The sequence below is a fragment of the Miscanthus floridulus genome, chromosome 11 (genome assembly GCF_019320115.1).
Source record: "Miscanthus floridulus cultivar M001 chromosome 11, ASM1932011v1, whole genome shotgun sequence".
In the NCBI taxonomy this organism is placed as follows: domain Eukaryota; kingdom Viridiplantae; phylum Streptophyta; class Magnoliopsida; order Poales; family Poaceae; genus Miscanthus; species Miscanthus floridulus.
Window position 1 is genome coordinate 92,421,902 of NC_089590.1, and position 14,110 is coordinate 92,436,011.

General features: G+C 50.6%; 1 protein-coding gene across 1 annotated transcript; it reads left to right on the forward strand.

Annotated features, from left to right (window-relative positions):
• The first annotated feature begins 819 nt into the window (after nt 1-819).
• Nucleotides 820-14,014, forward strand: LOC136492624 (protein KAKU4-like). The gene is made up of 11 exons (XM_066488609.1): nt 820-1,152; nt 2,106-2,205; nt 2,695-3,058; nt 3,185-3,322; nt 4,134-4,335; nt 4,491-4,567; nt 5,023-5,104; nt 5,245-5,281; nt 5,776-5,867; nt 13,137-13,212; nt 13,305-14,014. Exons 1-11 carry the CDS (start codon nt 891-893, stop codon nt 13,564-13,566), a joined length of 1,692 nt encoding a protein of 563 aa, XP_066344706.1. The 5' UTR covers nt 820-890; the 3' UTR covers nt 13,567-14,014.
• The last annotated feature ends 96 nt before the right edge of the window (nt 14,015-14,110 follow it).

Sequence of the window (14,110 nt, forward strand, 5' to 3'; positions counted from 1 at the left end):
CCAGGATCTACTTTACTACTCAGACAATTATTCTGTATATGAGCAACAAAATATGTATCCAAATTAGCGGCTGTGATACTCCTTAAGCAGAAACGATGAATGCATAATCTTCTAAGGTTCCAGCTAGTATACGAGCAAATGGTGGCTATCGAGCGTAACTTGCAATTCTTTTGAAAATATACCCAAATAATGGCACGTAACAAATTTCACCTACCGCTGAGCATGTTTAGAATGAATTTCCTCCTTAATGACTCTTCAATGGTCAAAAACATGCTCATTTGTTCTGGTATATTTTCTTTCTTTTTTTGATAGGATGCTCTGGTATATTTTCACAAACACAAAGAGCAGCCTTGATTTGTTCAGTCACAGTAAGCCCGAGTTCTCCGCATGTTACCGAAGCCGAGCCCACAAGCTTATCCTTTACAAAAGCCGAGCCCACATGTCATCGAATGGCTCGAACGCCCATCTCCGCCCATCCGGACACCGGCGGTTACCAGAAAAATATTCGCACGATCAGTCTCGCACGCTGGAAAAAGCTACGCAGGGACAGTAACATAAAACAGAGTGGGTCCCACTCCTCATTCGTACGGTTGCTGCTTGTGACTGGAGCTTGAAAGGGCGGTTCACAGGCACCCCGTCGTCCGCACAGTTTGTCCGATTTAGTTCCACGTCACCCGGACAAGGCAACGGTCTAACGAGCGGCCCTCTGCTGGGTGGGCTCCGCACACGCACGCAAAGACGACGGTCCCACTTGTCACTGGCAGTGTCACCGCCACGCTCCCGCTAAAAGCAGTGGCCGTAGCAGTTCGCGGCGCCTCTTCGAAAATCGCCTCACGAACTCTTCGTCGCCTCACACTGCTCCTCCTCCTCCCCATCCCTCCGCCCCTCCCATGGCGTCCCTCTTCGGGGCTCGCCGCCGGCGATCGCCGGAGGACGATAGATCCGGCAGCGGGAGGGCCCAGCGCCGCCGCCTCTCGCCGGAGGAAGCCGCGGCGGAGGCGGCGGAGGCGGGAGCGGCGACGGGGACTAGCCCCGGCTGGCTCGCCGGCTTCGTCTCCGGAGCGAAGAGTGTCTTTTCTTCCGTTTTACTTTTCTCCTCGCCCGAGGAGACCGGCTCGGGGGAGGACGAGGACGAAGACGTCGTCGGCTTGAGTAATTTCTCCTTCCTTCCTCTCGTCCACGCTCTTCTTCTCTCGCTCCCTCACTCCGTCGTTCAGTTCAGTGAGCCGCTTGGTTGTCTGACTTGCTATTGTAGCTTCGAGTACTATGCACGAGTTGCTGCTCTGCTTCGACTTCGCGACCAAGGGTTTCGTCTTGACTTGCTCAAATTAGGCTAGGAGGTTTCGAATCTTAGCTAATTCGGTGTCACAGTTGGCTAAAGGGTGGGTTTGGATATATGAATTGCGGTTAGAATTTTACTCCAGTAGAGTAGAATTTCGGTAGGTGCCACCAGGGACAAGCATGGATTGATATGAAATGCCGAGTTACCATATCTCTGTAGTGCATACTGTACATTCAACGTATTTCATTGAAGTGGCATATGGCTTCTATCAACCAAAGTTCAGTATTAGTACCACCAATCCATCTGGTACATATCACATCAGTCAATATGCGTCAGAAATCAGAATTGAAGTAATGAATTCAATGACCTGGCACCATGCTAATTACTCCTTGAAATTCAGGATAAGTGGAGCAGAGTCTTTTTTTTCAAAAAAAAAAAAAAAAAAAACTTTCAGAGTGAACATAATTTGGGAGCTTCAGGTTCTTGGATGGAAATTCTGTGATTTTCTCTACATATTTTTCAGTGTAGAATTTCCGTACCTCCTGTATTTTTTTTTCCTGTAAAGTGGTTAGAGGATCTCAGTCTTGACCTTAGTAATGCTGGACAATCTTTTTAGCCAATAAGCAGAAGGGAGGATTAGCGATCTTAGTAATGTTAGACTTCCTTTTAGGCTTGTACCATCATGATTTGATTATGACGCCTTATTACAGACAAATTTATTTAATAATAGACCTTGCTCTCTGTATCATCTGATCATTGCCTTTCGTATACTGCTGACTATTAATTGTGTCCTCACATCACTATATATGCTGTCCACACTCAGATGAAAATGAAGATATTCATGACACTCATGGATCAATAGTTCCTCTTAGCGAGTCAAAGCTTGCTATTGAGCAAATGGTTATGAAGGAAACATTCTCAAGGTAACCATATTGCTATTGTCCTTTTATTTGTGGGCTAACATGTATAATGTCATTTTTTTTCTGGACAACCTACTACAATTAAGTGTGGCACTAAAATAATTCTTTCTTTTGACATCTCGTTCATCAAGTCTGTTGATGGTGCATCCTTAGATTCATTAAGGTCAAGTTCTTGTAATCCTTGTTGTGTATACCGTGCAATGGATTATAATGGACAAACTTTGAAGTTCATACTCATCTTGCAGCTGATAATGTAGATGTATGTAGGGACCCTTAAATACAAGGCTAACAAAAGCTTGCACTGTAAATCATTACACATGTTATGCTACCTTACCCTTATGTAATGTAACTGCTCTAGATGCTATTTATTGACAAGTGTTGTGATTTTTATGCTGGGTAGATCCATCAGTATGTTAAAACCTGATTTATTGGTGATATCTTCAGCAGATGCGCTATCCCTTGGAACAATTAGTGTTTTTTTTCTTTTTGCAGGGATGAATGTGATAGGATGGTAGAGTTAATAAAATCAAGAGTCAGAGATTCTACTTTTCCTGAAGCCCATGAGTATGGAAAGCCAGAAGAAATCCCAAGTAGGAATGCAGGCATTGCACATGACTTTACAGGAACATGGCGCTCCTTGAGCCGTGACCGGAATTTCCCTGAATCAGTTCCACTCTCTAGTATGAGAATGGGACCTGGTAGTTTTTCTCCAGGCTCTCCACTCCAAGCATCACCTGAGCTATGCACTGCAGCAGTTACGGAAGCAAAAAAATGGTTGGAAGAGAAAAGGCAGGGACTGGGCTTAAAGCCTGAAGACAATGGGCCATGCACATTAAATACTGATATATTTAGTTCTGTGAGTATAAATATATATTCCTTCTATTCTTTGTTAACCTATTGGTTTTTGGTGATTGGCGAACTTACTGCTGGTTATGGTTGGATAAATTGTTTCTTACTCTTTACGTATTGCCATCTCATGCAGCACAATGACTCTGACATGGGTACTCCAGTTGATTTAGCGAAATCATACATGCAGTCGTTACCTCCTTGGCAATCCCCATTCTTAGGCCATCAGAAGTTTGACACATCACCCTCCAAATACTCTATCTCGTCAACAAAGGTAATAAAAGAAATTTATGCTGGGTCAAGGTCACTGATTCGAATTTGGCATTGCGCACTTATGTACAGCCTAGGCTTTTGTGGCAATATTTTGATCATCTGTGAGATATTCGTAGTTTTACAAAATGTTACTCTCTTATAAGGGCAGTTCCATTGTAAAATTGATTTGAGAATGTAAAGTTCAATCCATGGCAGTTCGGTGACTCTAGCGTGGACATCGTTTTGATGGCCCCGTACATGAAATATAAAACAATTTCGCTCTGCCCACCTCTCTCTCATAGCACTCATGCAATTAGCTCCTGGGTTATTTTATCCTCTCGGTTCGGCTCATGTTTGGGCGTTGATTTTAGCTAACACATAGCAGTCGAATGCTACAATGTGTAAAGTGCTGTTTTCACAGCTCACAGATAGGGTTTTGCTCACACTAGAGCTGTTCTAAGATTGATGAACTTCACAACTTTATATGATCATCAGCACTTGAAGTACTGATGATTTGTTATATTGATCTGTATTCCATGGTCTTGAATGAGATGTGATGGAGCTGCTACTGGTCACTTTCAACCGTCTTAAATTTATACCATGAAATTGCTGCATTCTATATGAAATGTATAAATTCACAACATTTCTAAGAAAAGGAAAACCAACTGAAGTTGGTAAGAACAAAACTCATGTTACTAGGCAGGAAAACGGTGTGTTACATGATATAGGCTTTCCTTTTCTTAATCACTATCTTGCTTGACACCTGTCTGGTTAAATGAAGCCTCACTTGTGCTTGCATATTCACTGCTAACCAAGTATTTTACCTTGTAAAGGTAACCACAGAGGACTACCTTTCCAGCTTTTGGACAAAATTGGAGGAATCACGAAGAGCTCACATTGGATCATCTGGAGGTTCTGCTGATGCTCCTAAATTCTGGAATTATGGTTCTAATTCCAGATTATTTGAGAATAACACCTCTATATTCTCATTGGGCACTGATGAGAAAGTTGGAGATCCTACCGAAACCTATAATGGTGAAATTTCTTTACACTTACGGGCTCTTTTTTGACTCCAAATTCACTCAGGCTGCATACTTTGATATTTATTCTTTTCTACTGATGCTTCACTTTCTTTTATTTAGTTGCACTATTTTACTGTGAAAAACTAATTTGTTGTATATTGGCTACAGGGTCTGAGAAAGTTGCAGCAACAGAACCAGTTGGTGGATGCTCCTTACCTATTACACTAACTGAAGATAGAACTGATGTGAGTAGTTCATGATTTTTGTTTTATGTTTGTTTCATTATACTTGTACATTTGGGCTCAGTTTGATATAGCACAGTACTCTGTTGTCAGTAGCAACACTATTTACATAGCAAGTGGCTTATACATTTATTGATAAGAACACATGATGCCTTTTAGTCTTCCAAAAATAGTAAATTCTGGCCAATGTGCATACCAACCTTTTTGATACATTGTGCACTAAGCTGTTGCCCCTAGCTGCTCCTATTAACACAATACATGATCACTTATGTTACCTCTGCCTGTATTTTACTTTTCTCAGTTTGTAGTATAAAATCTACTTGCCTCTGTTTGTTGAAAATGTGGATGCGAATTCAGAAAAAAATCATTATTCATTGACATGTGTCCTCAAAACCTTTTCTGTAGTTTGTTTCACAAGTATTATTTTTTATTTATCAGTGCATTTTTGTTGTCCTAAGGGTATTACTGAGCCCGTGGACCTTGCAAAGAACAATGGGAATGCACCCCAAGAATACCAAGTTGCATCTGAAATTCTCCCCGGTAAAATCTCCTTATCCAGTTGCCCTTGACTCCTCACCCTGGTTATCTCATGATATTCTACCCAGTTTTTAGCCATGTATAATGATTATAGAATTTGTGAATATCCTGTTCTAAAATATTCTATTGTGGTACATGTGCAGATAAAGTTGCAGAGGGTAACGACGTGTCTTCCACAGGGTCAGTTTTTGCATAAGACAATTCTTACTGTTTAATTCAGTTTTTGCTGCAATTGCACCATCATTTACAAGCTTATGTTGCGGTTAATTAAATGTCACCAACACCATCTGTTATAAGCTTACTGATTAAGTAATATATGTCGAGCTGTAAATTCCACCTACAGTTTCTCTATGTAAGATCTAATTCCAACTTTGAAATTTAAACATATAATAACTTTTTTGCAAAAGTTGTGTAATTAACCTAAATAATGATGCTTATGCGATTACATGGTCGATGTCACTATCAGTCACGTATTGTATCACTCTTTTACTGTTCTTCATACTGGAAAGTTTTGCACTCGTGAAGTCGTATAATCCTCAGTTCCATGATATTGATAGCATTAGATAATCATATCGTTGTTCTGGATTATTTTATACTCATGTTATTTTGTTTTATCTACCGTAAACTAACATAGTGTCATTTATTCCTTGAATTTCTCATGTTTCTTGTCTCAGAATTACTAAGGATACTACTGGCCATAGTGGAGATGTTAAAGCTCCCACTTCAGAACCACATATAGGGGAAACACATGTCAACTCAGCTTCAGGTATTTAGGGATATTCCTTGCTTACACAATCACACAAATCTTGATTCTAGTTTGTCTTACTCATATTTTTTGTGGGGTTAAATCAGCTTGGTTTTGTCTGGACTCTGAGCTCGCATCAGATTTTCTCTAATGAACTGATCAGTGATCACTAATGTATGTAGAGAAGTTTCTGAGCTTCAGCAATTTTTGAGCCAAATTAGACCAACTCTTTTTTGTTCTAATAATGGTCACAACCACTGAGTTGCATTAGGTTTTGCAAAGGCAACGGCCAGACATAATTAGCTAAATATCAACCTTAACCATTTGTGTAGCCATTGCTAGCATTTGGTTGGTTTGGTGGTTCTTAGGAGTATCATTCATTAGTTAGATGATTTCTAACTTAATCATCAGCCACCCACAATTTGCCAAATTATCCTGCTGGTTGTCAAGCTGCAATAACTTTTGTTGGCTGGAAGTTCAGTAGTCTACTTGAAGGGCGGGCCTGGTGCAAGCGGTAGAGTCTTACCGCCTGTGACCGGAAGGTCCCGGGTTCGAGTCGCGGTCTCCTCGCATTGCACAGGCGAGGGTGAGGCTTGCCACAGACACCCTTCCCCAGACCCCGCACAGAGCGGGAGCTCTCTGCACTGGGTACGCCCTTTTAAGTCCAGTAGTCTACTTAGATTATCCAGTTGAGAGCAGGGAACCATTGGCCAGAAATCATGGACAACTTTGCCTGCAAGGCTCAGGAAAGACATAATTGCTGTTGCTAGCCAGTAAATCCTGGCTTCAGTTGGAATGCCACTACACACACATGCTTGGGGTGACTTATGTTGAAAAAAAAATACAACTCCTGGTTCCAGGTTTATATGTGTTTTACAACCATTGTGAGGTTGGTTGATAAAAAAACATTGCGAGGCATTATGCTGCTTGAGGTTTGGTGAGAGCTTAAACATTGGTATAAACCATATAGGTAGTTCTTTTTATGATGTGTGGTTATACCGCTATAGCCTACTGCCTGTAAAAAAAAGGGGCGTACCCAGTGCAGAGAGCTTCCGCTCTGTGCGGGGTCTGAGGAAGGGTATCAGTGGCAAGCCTTACCCTCACATGTGCAATGCGAGGAGACCGCGACTCGAACCCGGTGATGGATAAGTCATGTGTGGCTGGTCTTTGTGGGGCTGTTGTTGCTCACATGGTCCTTGTGGCTGTTTTTCTGTTTTTAGGACAGCATCTTAGACTAGAGGACAACATCTTAGAGGACAGCATCTTAGACTAGATGACAGCATCTTAGCTAGGACAGCATATTAGCATCTTAGACTAGCATCTTAGACTAGCATCTTGGCATATGCTTGGCTGGCTAGCAGCCTATAAATATGTAACCCCAACCCCTCAGGTTGGTATGGCATTTGTGTGAGCTTGTGTGAGAAATAGACAAGAAAATTGCCCCAACTCCTAGTGTCATCCTCTCTCGATGAGAGTAAGAATTCTCCTACTAGCAAGAGTGAGAATTCAGCGACTAACAAGTGGTATCAGAGCCGCAGTATCCTGTAGCCTGAGCATCTCCTGCTCATCCCCTTGCCCAGCCTCGCAACAGCCCCAGCTGAGAGTAGCAGTAGCTCCGGCCGCTCCTGTTCACTCCTCTCCCAGCTCGTCTGAAGCAGCCCTCTCCCCACGCAGCAGCCCCCCGGTAGCGCGTCATGTCCGTAGGGCAGTCTCAGCGCTCGGTCGCCTCGAGCACGCGGCGTCGGCAGGAGGCCGAACTTGCCGCAGCAGAGGAACGCGAGCGAGCGGCGGCAGAGACCGCTGCGGCGGCGGCAAGGGCGTCGAGGTTGGCAGCGGCGGAGCTGGCAGCAGCCAGAGCGGAGGCGGAAGCGGCGGCGGCGGCGAATGCAGCGCGTGCGGCGGCGGCGGAGGTCGAGGCTCTGCGCGGCAGCATCGGCAGCTCCATTTCCGCTGACGACACCGCCGACGCAGACCTCGAGCTGCTAGAGAGGGAGGCAGCGCGAGCGCGGGCGGCGCAGTGGGCAGCCGCGCACGTCCACGAGCGTGGCGGCAGCCCAGACAGGCGCGGACGCGCTGGCGGCGCTCCTGGAGGAGGCGCGCACGGCGGTGGCGCTCCTGGGGCAGCCGCGCACGCCCACGAGCGCGGCGGCAGCCCAGACAGGCGCGGACGCGCCGGTGGCGCTCCTGGAGGAGGCGCGCACGGCGGCGGCGCTCCTGGAGGAGGCGCGCACGGCAACGGTGGCGGACGGGTCGATGGAGAGCGCGGCCTTCACAGGCAGCGTGGCTCTCTCTCCCCGGATCGGTACCGTGGTTACCACGGGCTCCAGGCTGTTGTCAGGGACGTCGGTCCCGGCGGTGGGTGGCCTACCCTCACCAAGACCAACTACGTCGAGTGGGCTGCGGTGATGAGGGTAAAGCTCCAGGTGCGGCACATGTGGGAGGCAGTCCGGTATGTCGACGTCGACTACGACCTAGATCGACGGGCGCTGGATGCTCTCATCGCTGCAGTCCTGCCCGAGATGCAGTTCTCGCTTACCAGCAAGCGGACTGCCAAGGAGGCTTGGGACGCCATCACTGCGGCACGCATCGGCAGCGACTGCGCCCGCAAGTCCACGCTGCAGGCACTTTGCAAGGAGTGGGAGAACCTGGCCTTCAAGCCAGGTGAGGACGTTGATGACTTTGCTCTCCGTCTCAACACTCTGTTGCAGAAGATGGTGCAGTTCGGCGACGACACCTACGGCGAGGAGAGAGCTGTCGAAAAGCTCTTCCGCTGCGTCCCCGAGAAGTACAAGCAGATGGCTCGCTCGATCGAGTCGCTGCTGGATCTCTCCACGATGTCGATCGAGGAGGCGATAGGTCGCCTCAAGGTCGTCGACAGTGATGAGCCACAGTCCCTCTCGGGGCCCATCACCACTAGCGGGAAGCTCCTTCTCACTCGGGAGCAGTGGCTTGCCAGCCAGGGTGACCGAAGGAAGGGGGAGCCTTCTTCCGCGACAGGCGGCCGCAAGCGTGGCAAGCCGCGCAAGGCGCGCAGAGACGCCCAGGCCGGGGCGCGAGGACGTGCCGAGGGTGATGCCCGCGGAGGCGCCCAGGGCGGCGCCGCCGGCAGGCACAAGCCGGCACGAGACGACACCTGCCGCAACTGTGGCCAGCTTGGCCATTGGGCCAAGGACTGTCGACAGCCACGACGCGGCCAGGCCCACGTCGCACAGGCGGAGGAGGAGGAGCCGGCTCTGTTCATGGCACATGCCAGCATCGAGCTACCTCCAGCGGCACCGGCCACAGCGGCTTTCCTCCACCTCGACGAGCCAAAAGCACACGCCCTCCTCGGCGACAGCTCCGGCAACGACAAGACTGACGGGTGGTGCCTCGACACCGGCGCCACCCATCACATGACCGGTCGACGGGAGTTCTTCACCGAGCTTGACTCTAGCGTTCGAGGCTCCGTCAAGTTTGGGGATGCCTCCGGCGTGGAGATCAAGGGCGTCGGCTCCGTCATCTTCACCACCGTGTCTGGTGAGCACAGGCTGCTCACCGGAGTCTACTACATCCCCGCGTTGAGGAACTCCATCATCAGCTTGGGACAGCTGGATGAGAACGGTTCGCGCGTGGTGGTTGAGGACGGAGTCATGAGGATTTGGGATCGTCGTCGTCGCCTTCTTGCCAAGGTATCCAGAAGCGCAAATCGACTCTACGTTCTTAACGTGCAGGTGGCACAACCCCTCTGTCTCGCTGCTCGTCGGGACGACGAGGCGTGGCAGTGGCACGAGCGTTTCGGGCACCTTCACTTTGAGGCCCTGAAGTGGCTCAGTGCCACGGAGATGGTGCGAGGCCTGCCGTGCCTCGACCATGTGGAGCAGCTCTGCGACGTCTGCGTGTTGACGAAGCAGAGGCGACTCCCCTTTCCCCAGCGGGCGAGCTTTCGAGCCAAGGAGAGGCTCGAGCTTGTGCACGGGGACTTGTGTGGCCCGGTGACACCGGCCACACCGGGAGGACGACGCTACTTCCTGCTGCTCGTCGACGACCTCTCCCGCTACATGTGGGTGATGGTCCTCGGCAGCAAGAGAGAGGCTGCGGACGCCATCAGGCGCGCGCAGGCTGCTGCGGAGGCGGAGTGCGGCCGCAAGCTGCGCGTGCTGCGCACCGACAACGGCGGCGAATTCACGGCGGCTGAATTCGCGTCGTACTGCGCTGACGAGGGCATTCAGCGCCACTACTCCGCGCCGTACAGCCCGCAGCAGAACGGCGTCGTCGAGCGGCGCAACCAGACGGTTGTGGGGATGGCTCGGGCCCTCCTCAAGCAGAGGGGGATGCCGGCTATCTTCTGGGGAGAGGCGGTGGTGACGGCCGTCTACATCCTCAACCGCTCGCCTACCAAGGCGCTCGATGGCAGGACGCCGTACGAGGCTTGGCATGGGCGCAAGCCGGCGGTCTCCCACTTGCGAGTCTTCGGCTGCCTCGCATTCGCCAAGGAGCTTGGCCACATCAGCAAGCTCGACAACAGGAGCACTCCGGGAGTGTTCATCGGCTACGCGGAGGGCTCGAAGGCCTACCGCATCCTCGACCCGAAGACACAGCGTGTGCGCACGGCGCGCGACGTTGTGTTCGACGAAGGGCGAGGATGGGCGTGGGACAAGGCAGTGGACGACGGCTCGGCTCCGACGTACGACGACTTCACTATCGAGTACGTCCACTTCGAGGGAGCTGGGGGAGTAGGCAGTTCTTCTTCGGCGAGCGCGTCTACCCCAGTCTCCGAGCCTCCACCGACCCCGGCACCTGCTACTCCGACAGCACCACGCTCTCCAGCCAGGACCTCGGCTGCGATGAGCTCTTCGCCGGCTCCACCACAGCCGGCAACGCCACGCACTCTAGCACCGACAGGCACCACTCCGGGCACGTCTACTCCACCACCAGCTCGTGTCGAGCACGGCCCGGTTGAGCTCGCTACTCCGCTCTCTCACGACGAGGAGCGCGTCGACGCGTACCACGACGGTGAGCCGTTGCGGTACCGTACGGTGGAGAACCTTCTCGGCGACCAGCCGGTGCCGGGACCGGTGCCTCACGACCTGGAGGCGCAGTTGCACCTTGCGTGTGACGACGGCGAGCCTCGGTCGTTTGCAGAGGCCGAGAGACACGCGGCATGGCGCGCCGCGATGCAGTTGGAGATGGATGCGGTTGAGAAGAACCGCACCTGGGAGCTTGCTGACCTTCCTCGTGGTCACCGCGCGATCACCCTTAAGTGGGTGTACAAGTTGAAGAGGGATGAAGCCGGCGCCATCGTCAAGCACAAGGCTCGCTTGGTGGCACGAGGTTTCGTGCAGCAGGAGGGGGTCGACTTCGACGACGCTTTTGCTCCTGTGGCACGGATGGAGTCCGTGCGACTCCTCCTTGCGCTAGCTGCCCAGGAGGGTTGGCGTGTTCACCACATGGATGTCAAGTCGGCGTTCCTTAACGGCGACTTGAAGGAGGTCTACGTGCACCAGCCGCCGGGATTTGCGATCCCCGGCAAGGAGGGCAAGGTGCTCCGCCTGCGCAAGGCCCTCTATGGCTTGCGGCAGGCACCGAGGGCGTGGAATGCCAAGTTGGATTCCACGCTAAAGGGGATGGGCTTCGAGCAAAGCCCGCACGAGGCGGCCATCTACCGACGGGGCAATGGAGGAAATGCCCTGCTGGTGGGTGTCTACGTCGACGACTTGGTGATCACCGGCACCAAGGATGCGGAGGTGGCGGCATTCAAGGAAGAGATGAAGGCCACCTTCCAGATGAGTGACCTGGGGCCTCTCTCCTTCTACCTGGGAATCGAGGTGCACCAGGATGACTCCGGGATCACGCTTCAACAGACCGCCTACGCCAAGCGCGTCGTTGAGCTAGCTGGGCTCACCGACTGCAACCCAGCTCTCACTCCGATGGAGGAGAGGCTGAAGCTGAGCCGCGACAGCACAACGGAGGTGGACGCTACACAGTACCGGCGCCTTGTGGGGAGCCTTCGCTACCTCGCCCACACACGGCCGGACTTGGCATTCTCCGTCGGCTACGTTAGTCGGTTCATGCAGCGACCGACGACGGAGCACCAGCAGGCTGTGAAGAGGATCATCCGCTACGTTGCGGGGACTCTCGACCACGGCCTCTACTACCCGAGGTGTCCTGAGGCGGCACACTTCGTCGGGTACAGCGACAGCGACCACGCCGGCGACATCGACACCAGCAAGAGCACGAGCGGGATCCTCTTCTTCCTCGGCAAGTGCCTCGTTAGCTGGCAGTCGGTCAAGCAGCAGGTGGTGGCCCTGTCCAGCTGCGAGGCCGAGTACATAGCGGCCTCCACCGCTTCGACTCAGGCGCTCTGGCTCGCTCGACTGCTTGGTGATCTCCTCGGCAGAGACACTAGAGCGGTGGAGCTCAGGGTGGACAGCAAGTCCGCTCTGGCCCTGGCAAAGAACCCCGTGTTCCACGAACGCAGCAAGCACATCCGGGTGAGGTACCACTTCATCCGAGGCTGTCTGGAGGAAGGAAGCATCAAGGCGAACTACATCAACACCAAGGACCAGCTTGCGGACCTGCTCACCAAGCCCCTTGGGAGGATCAAGTTCCTTGAGCTCTGCTCCAGGATCGGGATGGTTCAACTCTCCCACAAGACGACGCACAAGACTTAGGGGGAGAATGATGGATAAGTCATGTGTGGCTGGTCTTTGTGGGGCTGTTGTTGCTCACATGGTCCTTGTGGCTGTTTTTCTGTTTTTAGGACAGCATCTTAGACTAGAGGACAGCATCTTAGAGGACAGCATCTTAGCTAGGACAGCATATTAGCATCTTAGACTAGCATCTTGGCATATGCTTGGCTGGCTAGCAGCCTATAAATATGTAACCCCAACCCCTCAGGTTGGTATGGCATTTGTGTGAGCTTGTGTGAGAAATAGACAAGAAAATTGCCCCAACTCCTAGTGTCATCCTCTCTCGATGAGAGTAAGAATTCTCCTACTACCAAGAGTGAGAATTCAGCGACTAACACCCGGGACCTTCCGGTCATAGGCGGTAAGACTCTACCGCTTGCACCAGGCCTGCCCTTCAAGCCTACTGCGTTAGATATCCCAAATGCTTCTGGAGGCTGCCTGTTTTTGTTAATTAAAGAGTACCATCTTTTGGTTAGTAAATAATCTTTTGGTATGAATTCTGAAAGTGCTACAGCAGAAGCAGAATCCAAGCAATTGTTTATCTTAGTAAATCTCTACTATATTTTGGAGGAGGGGGTACTGTGCTTATAATGGCTTACTGGTTTTATGCAATTTTTTCCAGAATCCATACCAAATGATGCAGGTCCCCCAACCCAGACCAAAATGAATGGGTCGACCAAGAAAACATTAGTCAACGGGTAACCACAACTTTGCAGATTCTATTTTTTTTTCTCTCACCTTTTTTATTTGGGATTTGCATTTATGTAACCAAGTTCCCTTGGCAATGCAGTCTTCTGGATCAATCAAATGGCAACTCAGGGCTGGAATCTTCAGGAAATGATAATCCTAGCTACACTAACTCGAGCAGTGCTATGCCACCCACCAGTACCGAATTAATTGAGTCTGCTGCTCCTGCTACAGATGTTGATTCTGTTAAGAATGGCCCAGGTACAAAACCAGAACAACCGGCTAAGCGAGGCTTGAGATCATCCAATGTTCAACAAGGACGTAAAAGGGTGTTGCGAAGCACAGCAAGAGGAAGAGCGACGTAGGGGCATTGCTGCACTATATTGTTGTATACTAATATTAACGGCCCAAAAGGGCAACATGATACCTAGGTTAATTAGAGCTAGCGCCAACTGGTCGTTTCCACAGTACGGTGCATTGTGCATCAACCTGTATCCATGTTGTATAATCTTAGGCCTTATAATGACCACGTGTACTGGTTAGAGTTGATCATTAGGACCAGTAGCTGTTTGATTTGTGTTTCAGTGTCTAGCTTTGGTAAGTCTGTGGGTAAGGGGAGAGACAGTGTGTTGGTTTTATTGCAGCAGACAACTAGCATGTGTTCTAGCCATCAGGTATGTGTACTGTGTAGTGAATCCAGCGACAGAGCTGTTCCTCTCTGTATTGTGGGCGCTGGTATTTCAGGCGATGTAATCATTTACGATAATAAGCTTGCGAGTTTTTTCTGTGCTTCAAGCAGTGCAGGCTGTGGCACCACCACGATGGTTTCTGATACGTGACCACTGACGCATGCCATGTTCATAGGAGGGGTGGGGGCTCGGCTTCGCATGCACAACACAGGTGCAGGTT